The sequence below is a fragment of the Tilletiaria anomala genome (assembly GCF_000711695.1).
Source record: "Tilletiaria anomala UBC 951 chromosome Unknown K437scaffold_20, whole genome shotgun sequence".
Classification (NCBI taxonomy): domain Eukaryota; kingdom Fungi; phylum Basidiomycota; class Exobasidiomycetes; order Georgefischeriales; family Tilletiariaceae; genus Tilletiaria; species Tilletiaria anomala.
In genome coordinates, this window is record NW_013547002.1 from 88,826 (window position 1) to 101,311 (window position 12,486).

The window sequence follows — 12,486 nt, forward strand, 5'->3', positions numbered from 1 at the left end:
TACTGGTGCAGGCCGAATCGCTGCGGCCAAGCGACGGAGATTAGGGAAGCGTAAGGCGACAGCAGCAGCCAGTCTCTCTACGCGCGGGCCTGGTGACGGGCCCAGGCAGATCCATGGCCAGGGATGTGGAAACGGGCTCGAGATGCGCATGAGTAGGCCCGGTTCCCCATCCGCTCTGGTGAGCATTGCGATAGGCACGCCAGGCTCGCCTTTGCCTGCGGCAGACGGCTCCCGCCCAGCGACCAAACGGAATGACACGGCGAGCAGTAGCAGTAGCAGCATTTCGCGTCCTTCCTCGCGCGCGGCGATCAGTCGCCCTTCGACCGTGCACAGCAATGCCAATCCGGTCGGGCAGACGCTGGTCACCGGCATGACGCCCAGCCGGCCTCCGTCACGCATTAACTCACCCTCCTCGGCGACAGCAGCTGCAGCAGGCTCGCCTGGCGTGATTACTCCGCGAAGCACGAGCAGCGCCGCGTCGACCAGCTTGAGACGCGCAAGTGAGCGCGGGAATCCTTTCGATGATTGACTCTTGGGGAAGCAGTGAGGTCATGTGGCGGGCCTTGCCATGATAGACTGTAACCAGCCGTTGAAAGCATTGCACTCTATGGGCGAATACATCACTGTTAGCTGGGCCACATGTAGTGTACGATCAACGTTTCCCACCGATTACGCACATCGGTGCTCCCGTCTTCGCCAGTTTCTGAAGATCTTCTACTGTGCTCAAAGCCGAACACCGTCTTGGAAGAACGGAAGGCACAACGACGAAGGCACTGTTCGCTTTTGGCACAGTCACAGTACATCGGCTTGTCCGGGCTGTGGCTTTTCGCTGGGCTCTCGCCCCCATCTTGCTAAAGGTACGCAATAGCAACGACGATTCTTCATTCAGGCAGAGAGGTCGTTGCGCACCCCTCAGCATCCCGCAGGACGCTCGCGACAGCGCGGGCAAGCGGATGGAATGCCGGGAGTCACGTAAGAATCCACGGTAGGTCCACATACAACCCGTAACCGAATCAATCCCGAAATAAGCGACCGGAAAGAGACGGTAAGGAGCGTGCCTAACCTTTTCAAAACAACTGCGGTTCAGCGAGTCGGCCCATGTCGCCTTTCAATGCTTCAACGCTCGTGCAAACTTGGGCGACTGTGCTCTCCCGGTTGCGAGCGCGATCCACGCGACGGCGGTCGCGCCCAACCCGACAGCCATGGTCCACTTGGCACTTATGATTGAAAAAAAGGGGGGGGGGTTCAGCATCGACGCTCGCAAGGCTGGGCACCTACATCATCCCCTGGGTTCCACAGGTCGGTCGAGTTGCTCAGTCGCGTAGAGCCCTGAGAATAAAGTCTCAGAATGAACACGCTTCTCATCGCTGAACAGCACATGATAACTGAATCTTCATCGGCTGCAACGCCTCGTCGGTCCGATACCCCCCCTCTTAAATCGTTGCTCGACACCGAGACGTCATTTTTGACGGTACGAGCTGGTACACTGAGATGACTGAGGCCCTGAGGGAATATTCTGCTCGTTTCACCCCTGCCGCGGTCGCAGCATGTACACACAGAGACTTTTTGGTTCAATTCGCGTCGTTGCGAGGAGGCTGCCCAAAGCTGGAGGTCGAAATGCAACTTGGAGCTGGCCACGGGACTGAATGCTGCGAACGGACAACAGGTGTGCTCTGCTGCCTGTGGTGTGTTCGCACTTGAGACGTCTCTTATTGGTGATGATGCTATTCGCTGCGCCTTCCTGCAGCCTGCTGGCCTGTTGCCAGACTGCGCCGTTGCGCGTTCCGCCAGTGTGAATTGGATGAATTGTGAATGGTCGCAGGAGGTTGTGGCATTGTGCCGGCTCTCAATATATTTTTAAATGATAAAACCCTTTCTTTTTACATTTAAGGGTATGTGATTATGTGGGGACTGGTAGCGCTTTCGAGGGCGTCAACCTGCCTTCTGCCTCACAGCCCCCTGGCGCCCTCATCTTGCAGCTGACGAGCGTGTGCGGTGTGCGCCTGCGCCGCTCCATCCTCCGCCCAATCTATCGAGGTCTCCCTCTCCCCCCAAAAGCAAGCGCTCTCTCTCTGTGCCCCTGCTCAAAAGCGAGAGACGCGATTCCAATTCATCCTGGCGTATCGATATCGACTCCTTCACTTCACAGGCCAGGTTCCTCCAACTTGCCCACCCGGAGCTTGCATCCTCCTTTCGCCTCGCGTTCGCACTTCTCCAAAGCACACTTTTTCGCAGCCGTCTACAGAAAGCTCAATCCTCATTCCAACACCAGCGAGCGCCTCGACTCGCTCCGCCGCTCCTTCTTATCTTGGCTGCACGCCGTACACCCCGAGCCGATCCAGGAGCGGCTTCACAGTCTAGTTTCACTCTCGAAACACTTTGCAGCTCAATATGGCTGGGATAATGCCAGCGCAGTTCCTGCGGGAATACAAGCTCGTCGTCGTCGGTGGAGGTGGCGTCGGCAAATCTGCACTGACCATCCAGTTCATCCAGAGCCACTTTGTGGACGAATATGACCCTACCATCGAAGGTGAGCGTGGCCTTCGCCTTTCATGCTCGCCTCCCAAAATAGCTACCTCTGCGTCGATGCAGCATGGATAGACGTAACGGATCGGACTGCTGACGCGCGCCGCTTTTCCTTCTCTACATCTCTATTTGATAGACTCGTATCGGAAGCAATGCGTGATCGATGACGAGGTCGCGCTCTTGGACGTCCTCGACACGGCAGGCCAAGAAGAGTACAGGTGCGATGCCCGATATGAAAAAGTTCGCCTACCCATGCGTTGACAGGATCGTACCCCCCCCCCCCAACTCCGTCCCTTCACTTCTGCAGCGCCATGCGCGAGCAATACATGCGCACAGGGGAGGGCTTCCTACTTGTCTACAGTATCACTAGCCGCAACTCGTTCGACGAGATCTCCACGTTCCACCAGCAGATCTTACGCGTAAAGGACAGGGATCACTTCCCCGTCGTCGTTGTGGCGAACAAGTGCGACTTGGAATACGAGAGACAAGTTGGGAGCCATGGCGAGTGTGCGCCGAGCCCGGATCAAATAATGAGAGTGGAGTCTGATTTGTGCTTGTTTCACTCGACTCGCTATAACCTACCACAGAGGGACGCGAGCTGGCCAAGCACTTTGGCTGCCGCTTCATCGAGACCTCAGCCAAGCAGCGGATCAACGTCGACGAGTCGTTCAACAACCTCGTCCGCGAGATCCGGCGCTTCAACCGCGAGCAGACCAGCGGCCACATGGGCGGCGGCATGGGCGGCGGGCACGGCGGCATGGGCGGCGGCATGCAGCATCTGCAAACTGAGGATGGGAGGCACGGAGAGGGGTGCTGTGGGCGATGCGTGGTCATGTGAAAGCGCTAGCACGCTTCCGACCCACTGCCACTGGTTCTTTGTGCATGCTTCTGGTGGCATACAAGTGGCAAGGAAGACAGGGAAAGAGGGGGGAAGAGGGGGGAAGCATTCAAGCACAAACATCCTAAGATTCAAGGCATCTTTCCCGCACGGGCCAGTTTGATCATGGCTCACTACGATGCATGACAAAAGTCACGACGACAATACCACCACCAACACCATCGCTGTACTTCCATCTATCCATCCATTCATCCATCCATCATTCGACTGCAATCCGCGCCGCTTCCACCTCATCGCGGCCCATCCATTCATAGTCTTGCTCGCATCTACCTCCTGCGGCGCGGGGCCATCATGTCGCAGGCTAGGCAAGCAAGCGATGGACTATTCAAGCAGCAATGGAACGCTTCGCACCTCTTGCCTTACCGCCTTGCCTCTCCATCCATCCATCTGTTTCCTTCTCACACACACCTACGCACACGTCATGTCTTTCTACTCTCCATTTCCCCTTGTCCTTACACTTCATGTTTTGGTTCTTCGTTCGTTCGTTCGTTCCTATTTCCTCCTGCTTATGTACAACAGTCTCGCATGGCTGTGTGGATTCCAATTGGATGAAGATGACGAAACATCTGGAACCATGTGCCCGCGGCCACTATCCGAATCGGGATGCATCGCGTTGATTATTACGCATTGCTCTTTGTACAGGTACCACAAGACTTGATGCCAGCACAAATCCTCAAGAATGCGGACTGCAGCGTGTACAAATAGCAGCCATAGCAGTAGCCAATAGTCAGCTGGTGTGCGACTGACTGGGAGCGGAACACGGAACTAGATCTCTCCACTCATCTCTGAGATGAGAAAGCCCTCTAAGCGCTTACATGCTCACCAGTTACCACGATCACGCTGAACACAGCGCGTCTGACCCTGGGTTGGGCAAAGAGCAATTGCCCGGTGGTACTCGTCGTTTTCGAAAGCGATAGGCCTTTGAGGATCCAGTACAGCACGCGCCGCAGAGCCGCTGTAGAGCATATTCGTCCGCACAGCTTTCAGTTCGCAGTCCTCTTGCAAGATGGCGATCGAGTGAGCCTAGCTTCGCTAGGGATGGATGCGGTCCACTACGTTGTGCATGCTGATCATGGTCCTTGATGACATGCTCTCTCGTGTTCGCACAGTCAATCTCTCTACCTGGACAGCGCCATTCGGGACTGGGTGCTCATCCCTATTACGTGAGTTTTGCCCATTATAGACTTGCTCACCAAGGGGAACTCGTGTAAGAAGTTAAAGCTGACCAGTCTGACGCCATGCACAACGTAATCCGTGCGCATACAGCCTGGTCATGGTCCTCGTCGGCGTATTGCGGCACAATGTCACGATGCTCATCAACAGTCCGCCGAAGAAGAGTACACTTGCGAAGATTCGGGAACAGTGAGCATGGGATTTGACGCCCTTATCCAAAAAGGACCCGTCGGAAGTTGACGCCTGCTCGACTTGCAATCGACGCTTATCTCCAGACGAGTCCTCGGTCGTTCACAAGCGTTGCAGGCTAACTACTTCCAGCTGCCGCCGTCTTCCTTTGTCGCGCGACGGGCGTACCTGATTGACGCGCTCGGAAGCGGCAAGTACCTCGCTGACCCCGTCAAGCCCGGTTCAGAACCCAATAAGCCGAAGAACCCTCTGACCGAACCCGGTGGAATGGACAGTATGATGGAAGGCATGAAGAAGAGCATGGTGATGATGGTGCCCCAGACCGTAATCATGGGTTGGATCAACTTTTTCTTCAGTGGATTTGTCCTGAGTGCGTAAAAAAGCTTCGGCTCGACCTTCGCATTAAAGTGTTGCCGCCAGCCGCCATCGCAAAGGCTGACCAGAGCTCTATATTCCCCGTCCCGACGCACTTTCTGCCCTCTGCACGGCAGTCAAGCTGCCATTCCCCTTGACGTTGCGCTTCAAGCCGATGCTGCAACGGGGCATCGAGACACCAGATATGGACGTCACCTGGGTCTCCTCTCTCAGCTGGTATTTCCTCAATCTGTTTGGCCTCAATGCAATCTATCGCCTCGTGCTGGGTGACGGGAACGGTGAGCAAAGCACAGCGTGTGTCGTCGGTTCATTGGCTCTGACATCACTTTTCCTTCCTCTCTCATCTGCTTCGCCCACCTGTGTCTTGTTTATCGCGGCTGTACTCCAGCTGCTGATGGGACACGCGACATGGCCGCGATGGGCAACATGGCAGGCGCCGGCATGCCAGGTTTGCCTGGCCAGACGCCCGACGTTGCCAAAATCCACGCAGCCGAGCGCGACAACCTCGAGCTGGCCGGTCTCGACCTGCTCGATTTGGTCAACCGGCCTTCCCCACCACCCGGCGTGCGCCGATGGATCGGTGATGGCATCGAAGGACGTGTGCTCGCGTTGTATACTCGCTAGTTACGCAGTTTTTCAACTCTCAATTTTCGCAAAGAACAGATAAGACATTATTACAGAAGTACGGTGACATGGAATAGAATGTTCGAACGCGCGTATTTGCGAGCTCGGCTGGACAACATGCTCGTCGTAGGCAAGGGCGAAGCCGCTGTCCACAACCATTGTTATTGCGTATCGATGATTGGCAAATATGGATCTGATCCAAAGCGTTGTCGCATCGCCTCTTCAGCATCGCCTTGCTGGCCGGCACTCGTCGCCGCTTGTCCTTCGCCGCTGCTCCTGTTCATCGAGGCGGGCGTTTCTTCTAACTTGTGCACAACAGGCATGCCCTGCAGCTCAGAAATTTCGTTCGCATCGCCACACGCCCCATCTGCCATCTCTCCTTCTCTCGATTTGCTCTTGCTCTCCGATGTGCACCGGCTGCTGTAACTGTCCTGTCGCCGCTGCTGCTGTAACTGCATGTTAGCGTGGTCGTCCTGTTCTGGAGCCTTGCTGGCCTGTCGGCTCATAGGGTTCTCGCTACTTTCGCCTGGAGTCGCTCCCTCACTGATGACAGTGAGTGATTGCCGCAGGAAGCCGCCCTGCGCGTCTTCCGCCGTCCCTAATGACTTGCCCGTTGACGCCGGGCCCGGGCCGACAGCTTCGAGAGACTGCGTAGAGGACGGGCGTGTGATGCCCGTCGTCAGATAAGGTCCTACGCCTTCTTGGTCACCTTCCTCAACGTCCGTGGGATACCCGGGCATCGACCAGGCAGACTCATCTTCCACTTCAACTTCACCGGGCAATAGGATGGCGCGGTCGATCGCCACGGGCAGGCCTCTGTGTCGACCACGTAGCATGACGGCGATGACGATCAACTTGCCCAGTGTGTTGAAACGGCCCGAGAGAGAAAAGGCATCGGAAGGCGTACCCGTGCTGAGACCGACCGTACCCTGCAATGAACATAGACCCATGTCAGCACAGCATAGCGCCAAAGGGAGAACGATACAACACTCACGTATGCAGAAGTCAACTCGAAAAGGCATGAAAATACTGCAAAGGCAAACGAATAACCACGTGAGTAAGCGGCGGGCTGCAGTTCGTCTTTGCACTCCTCACCTGTAAACCACCCGTTTGAAGCTGGATCTGTAATCTCATCCCTTTGCACAATACAGAGCAGCCACAATGCGAGGCCGAGCCACCACATATCTGCGATGTGGGTCATGAAAACATGAAGATCAATGAGACGTGAATCCAGCGGCCAAGCTCCAGGACCTATATTCACCGAATGCTAATTGGCGCCTGGCATGGCTCGCAAGGTACCTGCTCCAAACTCTGGCATTAAGCTCATTCGGCTCTTCTTCCTTCTCAGAAACATCCTCAAAGATGCCGAGTGACTTCTCCTCGTACACATTAGTCGACCGGACTGACATGGCACTGCAAGAGATCTGAAGGTCAGCTTTCCCTTTGGGGTCTCAGCAGGCATTTTGGCTTACATAGGGAAAGCGGACAAGTACATCATGATGACAAAAAGCGTCCTAAAGGAGCGAAAACTAAAGTCAACGATGGGGGACACAGGCATTTCAGAAGTATGCCTGACACTTACTGAACAGCTGGGGCCAACGTCAAGATACTAACGACCTGCCATCCAGCAGCACGTACAGCAACACCCTGCACAAGACCGTCGAAGATTCGTTGCCCTACGGGAATTGCCTCGATGATGGGGTTGCCAATGTCGAGGAGAAGGAACATGACCCAATCGGTCACGTTGAGCATGCAGAGAATAAACAGCAGAAACCACGTCTGGCTAGATGGGAATAGGTAGACGAAGCAACGCCGCGGGTGGTCGAGGAGGAAGCGCAGGCTCTCGTGCGTGCGCGAGGACGATGGCGTGAGCTTGGAGAAGACCCATATGAACAGACGCAAGGCGATCGGGAAAGCCGTATTGCCGAGTAGGATGAGCATCGCGATCGAAGTGAGAGGGAGGTATGCGTCCTGCTGTTGAGTCATACTCGTATCGATCAATGACATGCCCGTGTTGGTGTACCTGGCGGCGAGGAAAGAGACAGATGAATACGAAGATGCCATGTTTGGCACAATGTGGTTCCAAAGCAAAGCCAACTCAGAGTCACGACCGCTGTACTCACGCAGAAATGTTGGCAAAGAACCAGTACCACGTCCAATTCGGCGCATGGGTCCCTTGCACTTCGAATACCGAGCCGTACTTGTCCTGGAAGGCCTTGCTGTTGGCATATGGCACATTCAGAATGATGAAGAAAAAGTTGACAAAGAGGATGTAGGCGGGGATGATCTTGGAAAGCAGGTCGATCGCCTGATACTCGACGCCGCCGAGCTCGTCGCGCTGCTCCTCGGTCAACTGGTGAAACTGCGAATTGCGCGAGACGAGCACGTCGAAAGAGAAGTAAGGTGCAGTGCGCACGCCCTCCGTCATGCTGTCGCTGAGCCCCCGGCCGCCGAGCGAGTGCGTCGAGGCGAGGGTGGACGTGCGTGGCATCACCTGGCTGCGGTGGAAGATCGTGTTGAGGATGTAGCGCCCGAAGTCGACCGGTGTGGGCCAGCCGCCAAAACCGGTGTTCTTTGTCATGGACATAGTCCTGTGGATTTGCAAACCGCTCATGCTCGTCCGCGTCCGCCGCAGATCGCGGTAGGAACCCTGCGTCATCATCGACCTGCGCGTCGCAGTTCGCTCGAACTCGAGGCCAGTCGGTCGGTGGCGCAGTCCGCCTGGCCCGCCCACGCTGAACCCTGCGCCTGCACCTGCGCTACCTGCCCAAGCGCCACCGCCGGCGCCAGGCCCGAAGGTAGCATTCGTTGCTGTCACCGCAAAGTTCGGGAGGCCGCCTTGCTCGCCATGGCTGTGCCTGTGCGTCGCGCCGACCGGCTCGGCGAAGCCGATTGTCTGCGCGCGCGGCATCGGGTCAAACGTGGCAAGCGGTGGAGCATGGCGCGGTAGCGTGCCAGTGTTAAAGTTATACGCACCCTCGGAACCTCGACGCGCGCGCCTTCGCAGCGGGTCGTACTGCTGCTGGGGGTGGAGTTGGGGTGCGTGCTGAGGCGCGTGCGTGACGCCAGGTCGATTCTGGGTCATGGAAGCGGTCGACCGACTAGCACGAAGATAATGCGGCGCGGACACGCCTTCCGACGAGTCCGCTGCAGCCTCGACATCAGGCATACCATGGCCGTCGGCAGAATGCGTGCGCACGTGCTGCGCGGAAGCCTGCTCGTTGCGCCGCAGCTGTTCGGCACGCAGCGCTCTCGCACGCTCGGCACGCTCGGCGCTGCGCTGAAATGCGCGCATGTAGCTCATCTCTTCTGCTGAGTCATCCTCAGCGCCGCTCCCGCGATCTGACTTGAGGTCATCGTGCTCCTCTGCATCCTCCTCGTATCCAAGCCTTTTCTCCTTCTCCAGCGTCTTTGACCCAGCATTCGCGTCGCATGCTTGACTGCTAGCGCTGTGCGGCAGTGCGATGCGAACGCTGGGAACGTTGGTACCCGAACCTGTGCCGGCGCCGGCGCCTGCTGACTCGGCAGTCGGTGACGTGCCCGTGGGCAGATCGATCTCCTCTGGCTCTTGCGTCAAGCGATTAGACAGGATCCCGCTTCCGCTAGGCGCATTGCCAAGGCCGCCTATGCTTGCGGAAGCCGGGAGGCCTCCCGCGCCTGTGGACGCGGAGGCACGCCGGTCTCGCATCAGGTGCGGCGAGTCGGGGATGATGCTGGGGTTCATCAGCACGGCGGGCTGGTCCGCTCGTCTGATCATCGCTGCAGTCAGCGGGCCCTTGCGCTTCTTGTTCCTATCCTTACCCCTTTCCTTTTTGGACTGCTGCTGCTGTGGTTGTTGTGGAGTGTGCTCAGGCACATCAGAAGAGCTGACACTGCCTAAGGACGCTGCTTTGCCTGCATTGCCAACCTGATGCCGCTCACGATAGTGCTCGACGGGGAGGCCTTTCTCGTGAGCATATTCCGCGGCACGTGCTGCTGCTGTTTTCTCTTCTTCTCCATTGGAGCCTTTGCGCTTGCTGCTGCTGCCGTTGGGGAGGCGGCCGGAAAGGAGTTGCTGGACCTTTCGGATGCCCATCTGACGCTCGGCCCAGATGCGCCTCTGCGCCTCGCGCGCCCTGCGTCGCAGCTTTGGGTCGGTGCGGATCTGCTGGTCAAACTTTCTACGGAAAAAGTAGCGGCGCACCCAAACCATTGTGAGGGAGACGGTGGTCAGGTTGCCGAGGACCATGGCGAGGAAGAGGATCGCCTGCTGGAAGGCAGTGCAATTGGAGATGTTGACTGTCGCAAGGCCCGTGACGGTTATGGCACTGACGACGCAGAAGAGGCAGTCGATGTATTTGATGTGCACAGCCCCATTGGCGGCGTAAAAGATACCGGAGAGGATGAGCGGCGTGAAGACAAAGAATAGGACATGGACGCGCTGTAGCAACGAGGAACAGGCAGGGGTGAGCATGCGAACACAAATTGCATCGCACAGCGGCGTGCCGCCATCTGCTGAGAGAAGAGCTATTGCCACCGCGAAATATGATACAGACGCACATAAAAATTGAGATGCTCTCCGGCCAGCTCGCGTATGCTGTGAGCAAGACGGCGACCAGCGCCCTGTTCCCGCCTCTGCAGGAAGCTGGGAGCTCGCAGCGAAGACATGTTGTGTACCGACTTCTCCCTCTTTTCGGCCAGCCTTTTGCTGCTAGCAGTAACCCCCTATTCCCACCAGGCCGGAGGCCTGCCCGCCGTCCTTGTGGCCTGGTCTCGGTTTCGACAATGCGTGCGGAGTGTTATGTCAGATCGCCCCTCCGCTGCATGTCTGGTACTGATCTGATGATGGTTGCTCGCTCCCTCGGCCTCTCGAGTGCGGGGATCAGCACGCGGCCTGCTTTTTGCCGCTAGTTGAATCCAGCTAGACTCGCTTGTCTGGCTGCCTAGACCTTACCTGCCACATAAAGGATGAGGATAAGGGAAGGCCTGAGACCGCCAGCACTGGTTATTGGTCATTGACTATGTATGAGGTGTGTGAGTACACCCCACCCACCTGAAGTCTGGGGCGCAGGGGGGATAGGCATCGCCAAAAGCGCTCCAGCGGAATACGGAACAGCGCACACAAAAATAAGCAGCGAGTTCGCTGCAATCGTGCTAGGTATAGAGCGAGGTAGGTTGGCTGGTTAGGACGCAGGATCGCTAGCAATGGCCGATTGCGTCGAGCTGTCACGTAACGCAGAATGAAGTAGAATGTTATTTAAAGGCGCGCATAATATGGTCAGTTGGATCTTTGCCCAAGAAACATGCGCACATTGGACATCCGTTCAGATAAGATAAATGCACTTTTCCCGTGAGAAGGGACTCGTCTTTGAAGCAAATGAAGACCATTCACACGCAAGCCAATCGCTTCTGCGTTGCTCAAGGTTTTGTCGGAATATGAATTCAACCGCACGCCTTTTAAAACGGCGCCATGTGCCCTTCTACTACTGGAACGCGCCGGTATCCTTGGTCAGTAGGATGAATCAGAAGCCTGAGGCCATCGGCGATGCAGGACTTCAACAAAAAGAGGTCCTCATTTCATCAGCGCAAGGTGGGGTGCAAGGGACGGATTTGGATGTGCTCCCATTCACGTAAGTCTTCCTTCGTCGCCAACTTCATCGTTGGTCCGCTGCGCCCTGGCGGCCATAGCGCCCCTTCTTCATCCGTCAGCTCCTCGTATAAGTCTTGAAAGATCAACGATTCCCGTGACTGGCGCAAGCGAGGCCCTGCAACCTGATTCGGAATCCGGACTCTGCTGGCACACCCTGTACTTCTGAGTTCTGATAAGAAATCTTTTTTTTGGTTTGTTTTAAGAACTAGGGTTATGCCCGACTGTCGCACAGACATCTTCTTTCATTGCCTATTTTCTGACGGTCGACCATGTGACTCAATGGAATTATATAGGTGTACATTGCATGCACGACCCCGGGGGGACTCATGTATATTGCATTGCAGTAAACAGCTGCAGCTGGCGTTGCTTGTGCCGTAGGAGAGTCGAAACCCTGCCGCTGTTCGGCTGAACCAGAACCGCCGGCCTAGTGGACTGCGTCTCGAGGTAGTGTGACTCTCCCACGTGGATCCCCAGTGCGTGGAGAAGAACGAAAGTGGACTACGAGTTCGCGACGCTCGTTCGCGCTCAAGCATGAAAAGGAGAGACGTACGCAAGTGGATCTTATCACGTGCACCCGTCGGACTCTCATCCTCTAATCAAGACCAAGACCAAACCCAAAACCAAGCAGAAGCATCTTCAACTATGACTTCTTCGAAAGCAGCCAGCGCGTCAGCAGCAGACCAGGCTGAAGCGCCAGCCGGTGTGCTGTTTCCTGCCTCGCATAGCTCCAACTGGGAGGCCGAGCTGGAGGCGATCGCTGCACTGCTCCGAAGCAGCAGCTTGATCAGTCGCAAGGTTGCTCTGCAGCAGCATATACCCGCCCTCTGCAGGCTGGGGGGCGATGGTGTCGCCGACCGTAGTCACGGGTCAGAAGGTGTGCAACGTTTCCCTTTCTTTCACTGCGATCGCTGCAGTTCTCTTTGCATCCTTGGCTGACTTTAGATGGACCCCTCTCCCTCCCCATCCATTCCCAGCAGTTTTAGACGTGAAGCAAGTCACACAGCTCCTGCACGTCATCCTGCACTCCACTCTGCTCCGCTACATCGACAGCGACTCGCAGCGGTATGTACGC

The 12,486-nt window shown here is 56.6% G+C and overlaps 4 protein-coding genes across 4 annotated transcripts; 3 read left to right on the forward strand and 1 right to left on the reverse strand.

Annotated features, from left to right (window-relative positions):
* Positions 1-1,969: 1,969 nt before the first annotated feature.
* On the forward strand, positions 1,970-3,364 carry K437DRAFT_293651 (RASL_COPCI 24 kDa ras-like protein; the record flags this gene model as incomplete). The annotated part of the gene is made up of 4 exons (XM_013388983.1): positions 1,970-2,530; positions 2,663-2,744; positions 2,834-3,062; positions 3,116-3,364. Exons 1-4 carry the CDS (start codon positions 2,392-2,394, stop codon positions 3,362-3,364), a joined length of 699 nt encoding a protein of 232 aa, XP_013244437.1. The 5' UTR covers positions 1,970-2,391.
* An 87-nt stretch (positions 3,365-3,451) lies between these two features.
* K437DRAFT_73960 (uncharacterized protein) lies at positions 3,452-4,247 on the forward strand. The gene has a single exon (XM_013388984.1). It carries the CDS (start codon positions 3,543-3,545, stop codon positions 4,080-4,082), a length of 540 nt encoding a protein of 179 aa, XP_013244438.1. The 5' UTR covers positions 3,452-3,542; the 3' UTR covers positions 4,083-4,247.
* A 12-nt stretch (positions 4,248-4,259) lies between these two features.
* On the forward strand, positions 4,260-5,931 carry K437DRAFT_255183 (uncharacterized protein). Its single transcript, XM_013388985.1, has 6 exons — positions 4,260-4,441; positions 4,534-4,587; positions 4,691-4,786; positions 4,873-5,156; positions 5,278-5,439; positions 5,550-5,931. The coding sequence occupies exons 1-6, from the start codon at positions 4,431-4,433 to the stop codon at positions 5,783-5,785; spliced, it is 843 nt and encodes a 280-aa protein (XP_013244439.1). The 5' UTR covers positions 4,260-4,430; the 3' UTR covers positions 5,786-5,931.
* Positions 5,802-10,758, reverse strand: K437DRAFT_255184 (TrkH-domain-containing protein). The gene is made up of 8 exons (XM_013388986.1): positions 10,325-10,758; positions 7,909-10,205; positions 7,368-7,808; positions 7,258-7,299; positions 7,047-7,198; positions 6,881-6,970; positions 6,780-6,814; positions 5,802-6,714 (listed from the first exon to the last, which is right to left on the reverse strand). Exons 1-8 carry the CDS (start codon positions 10,430-10,432, stop codon positions 5,947-5,949), a joined length of 3,933 nt encoding a protein of 1,310 aa, XP_013244440.1. The 5' UTR covers positions 10,433-10,758; the 3' UTR covers positions 5,802-5,946.
* Positions 10,759-12,486: the final 1,728 nt, after the last annotated feature.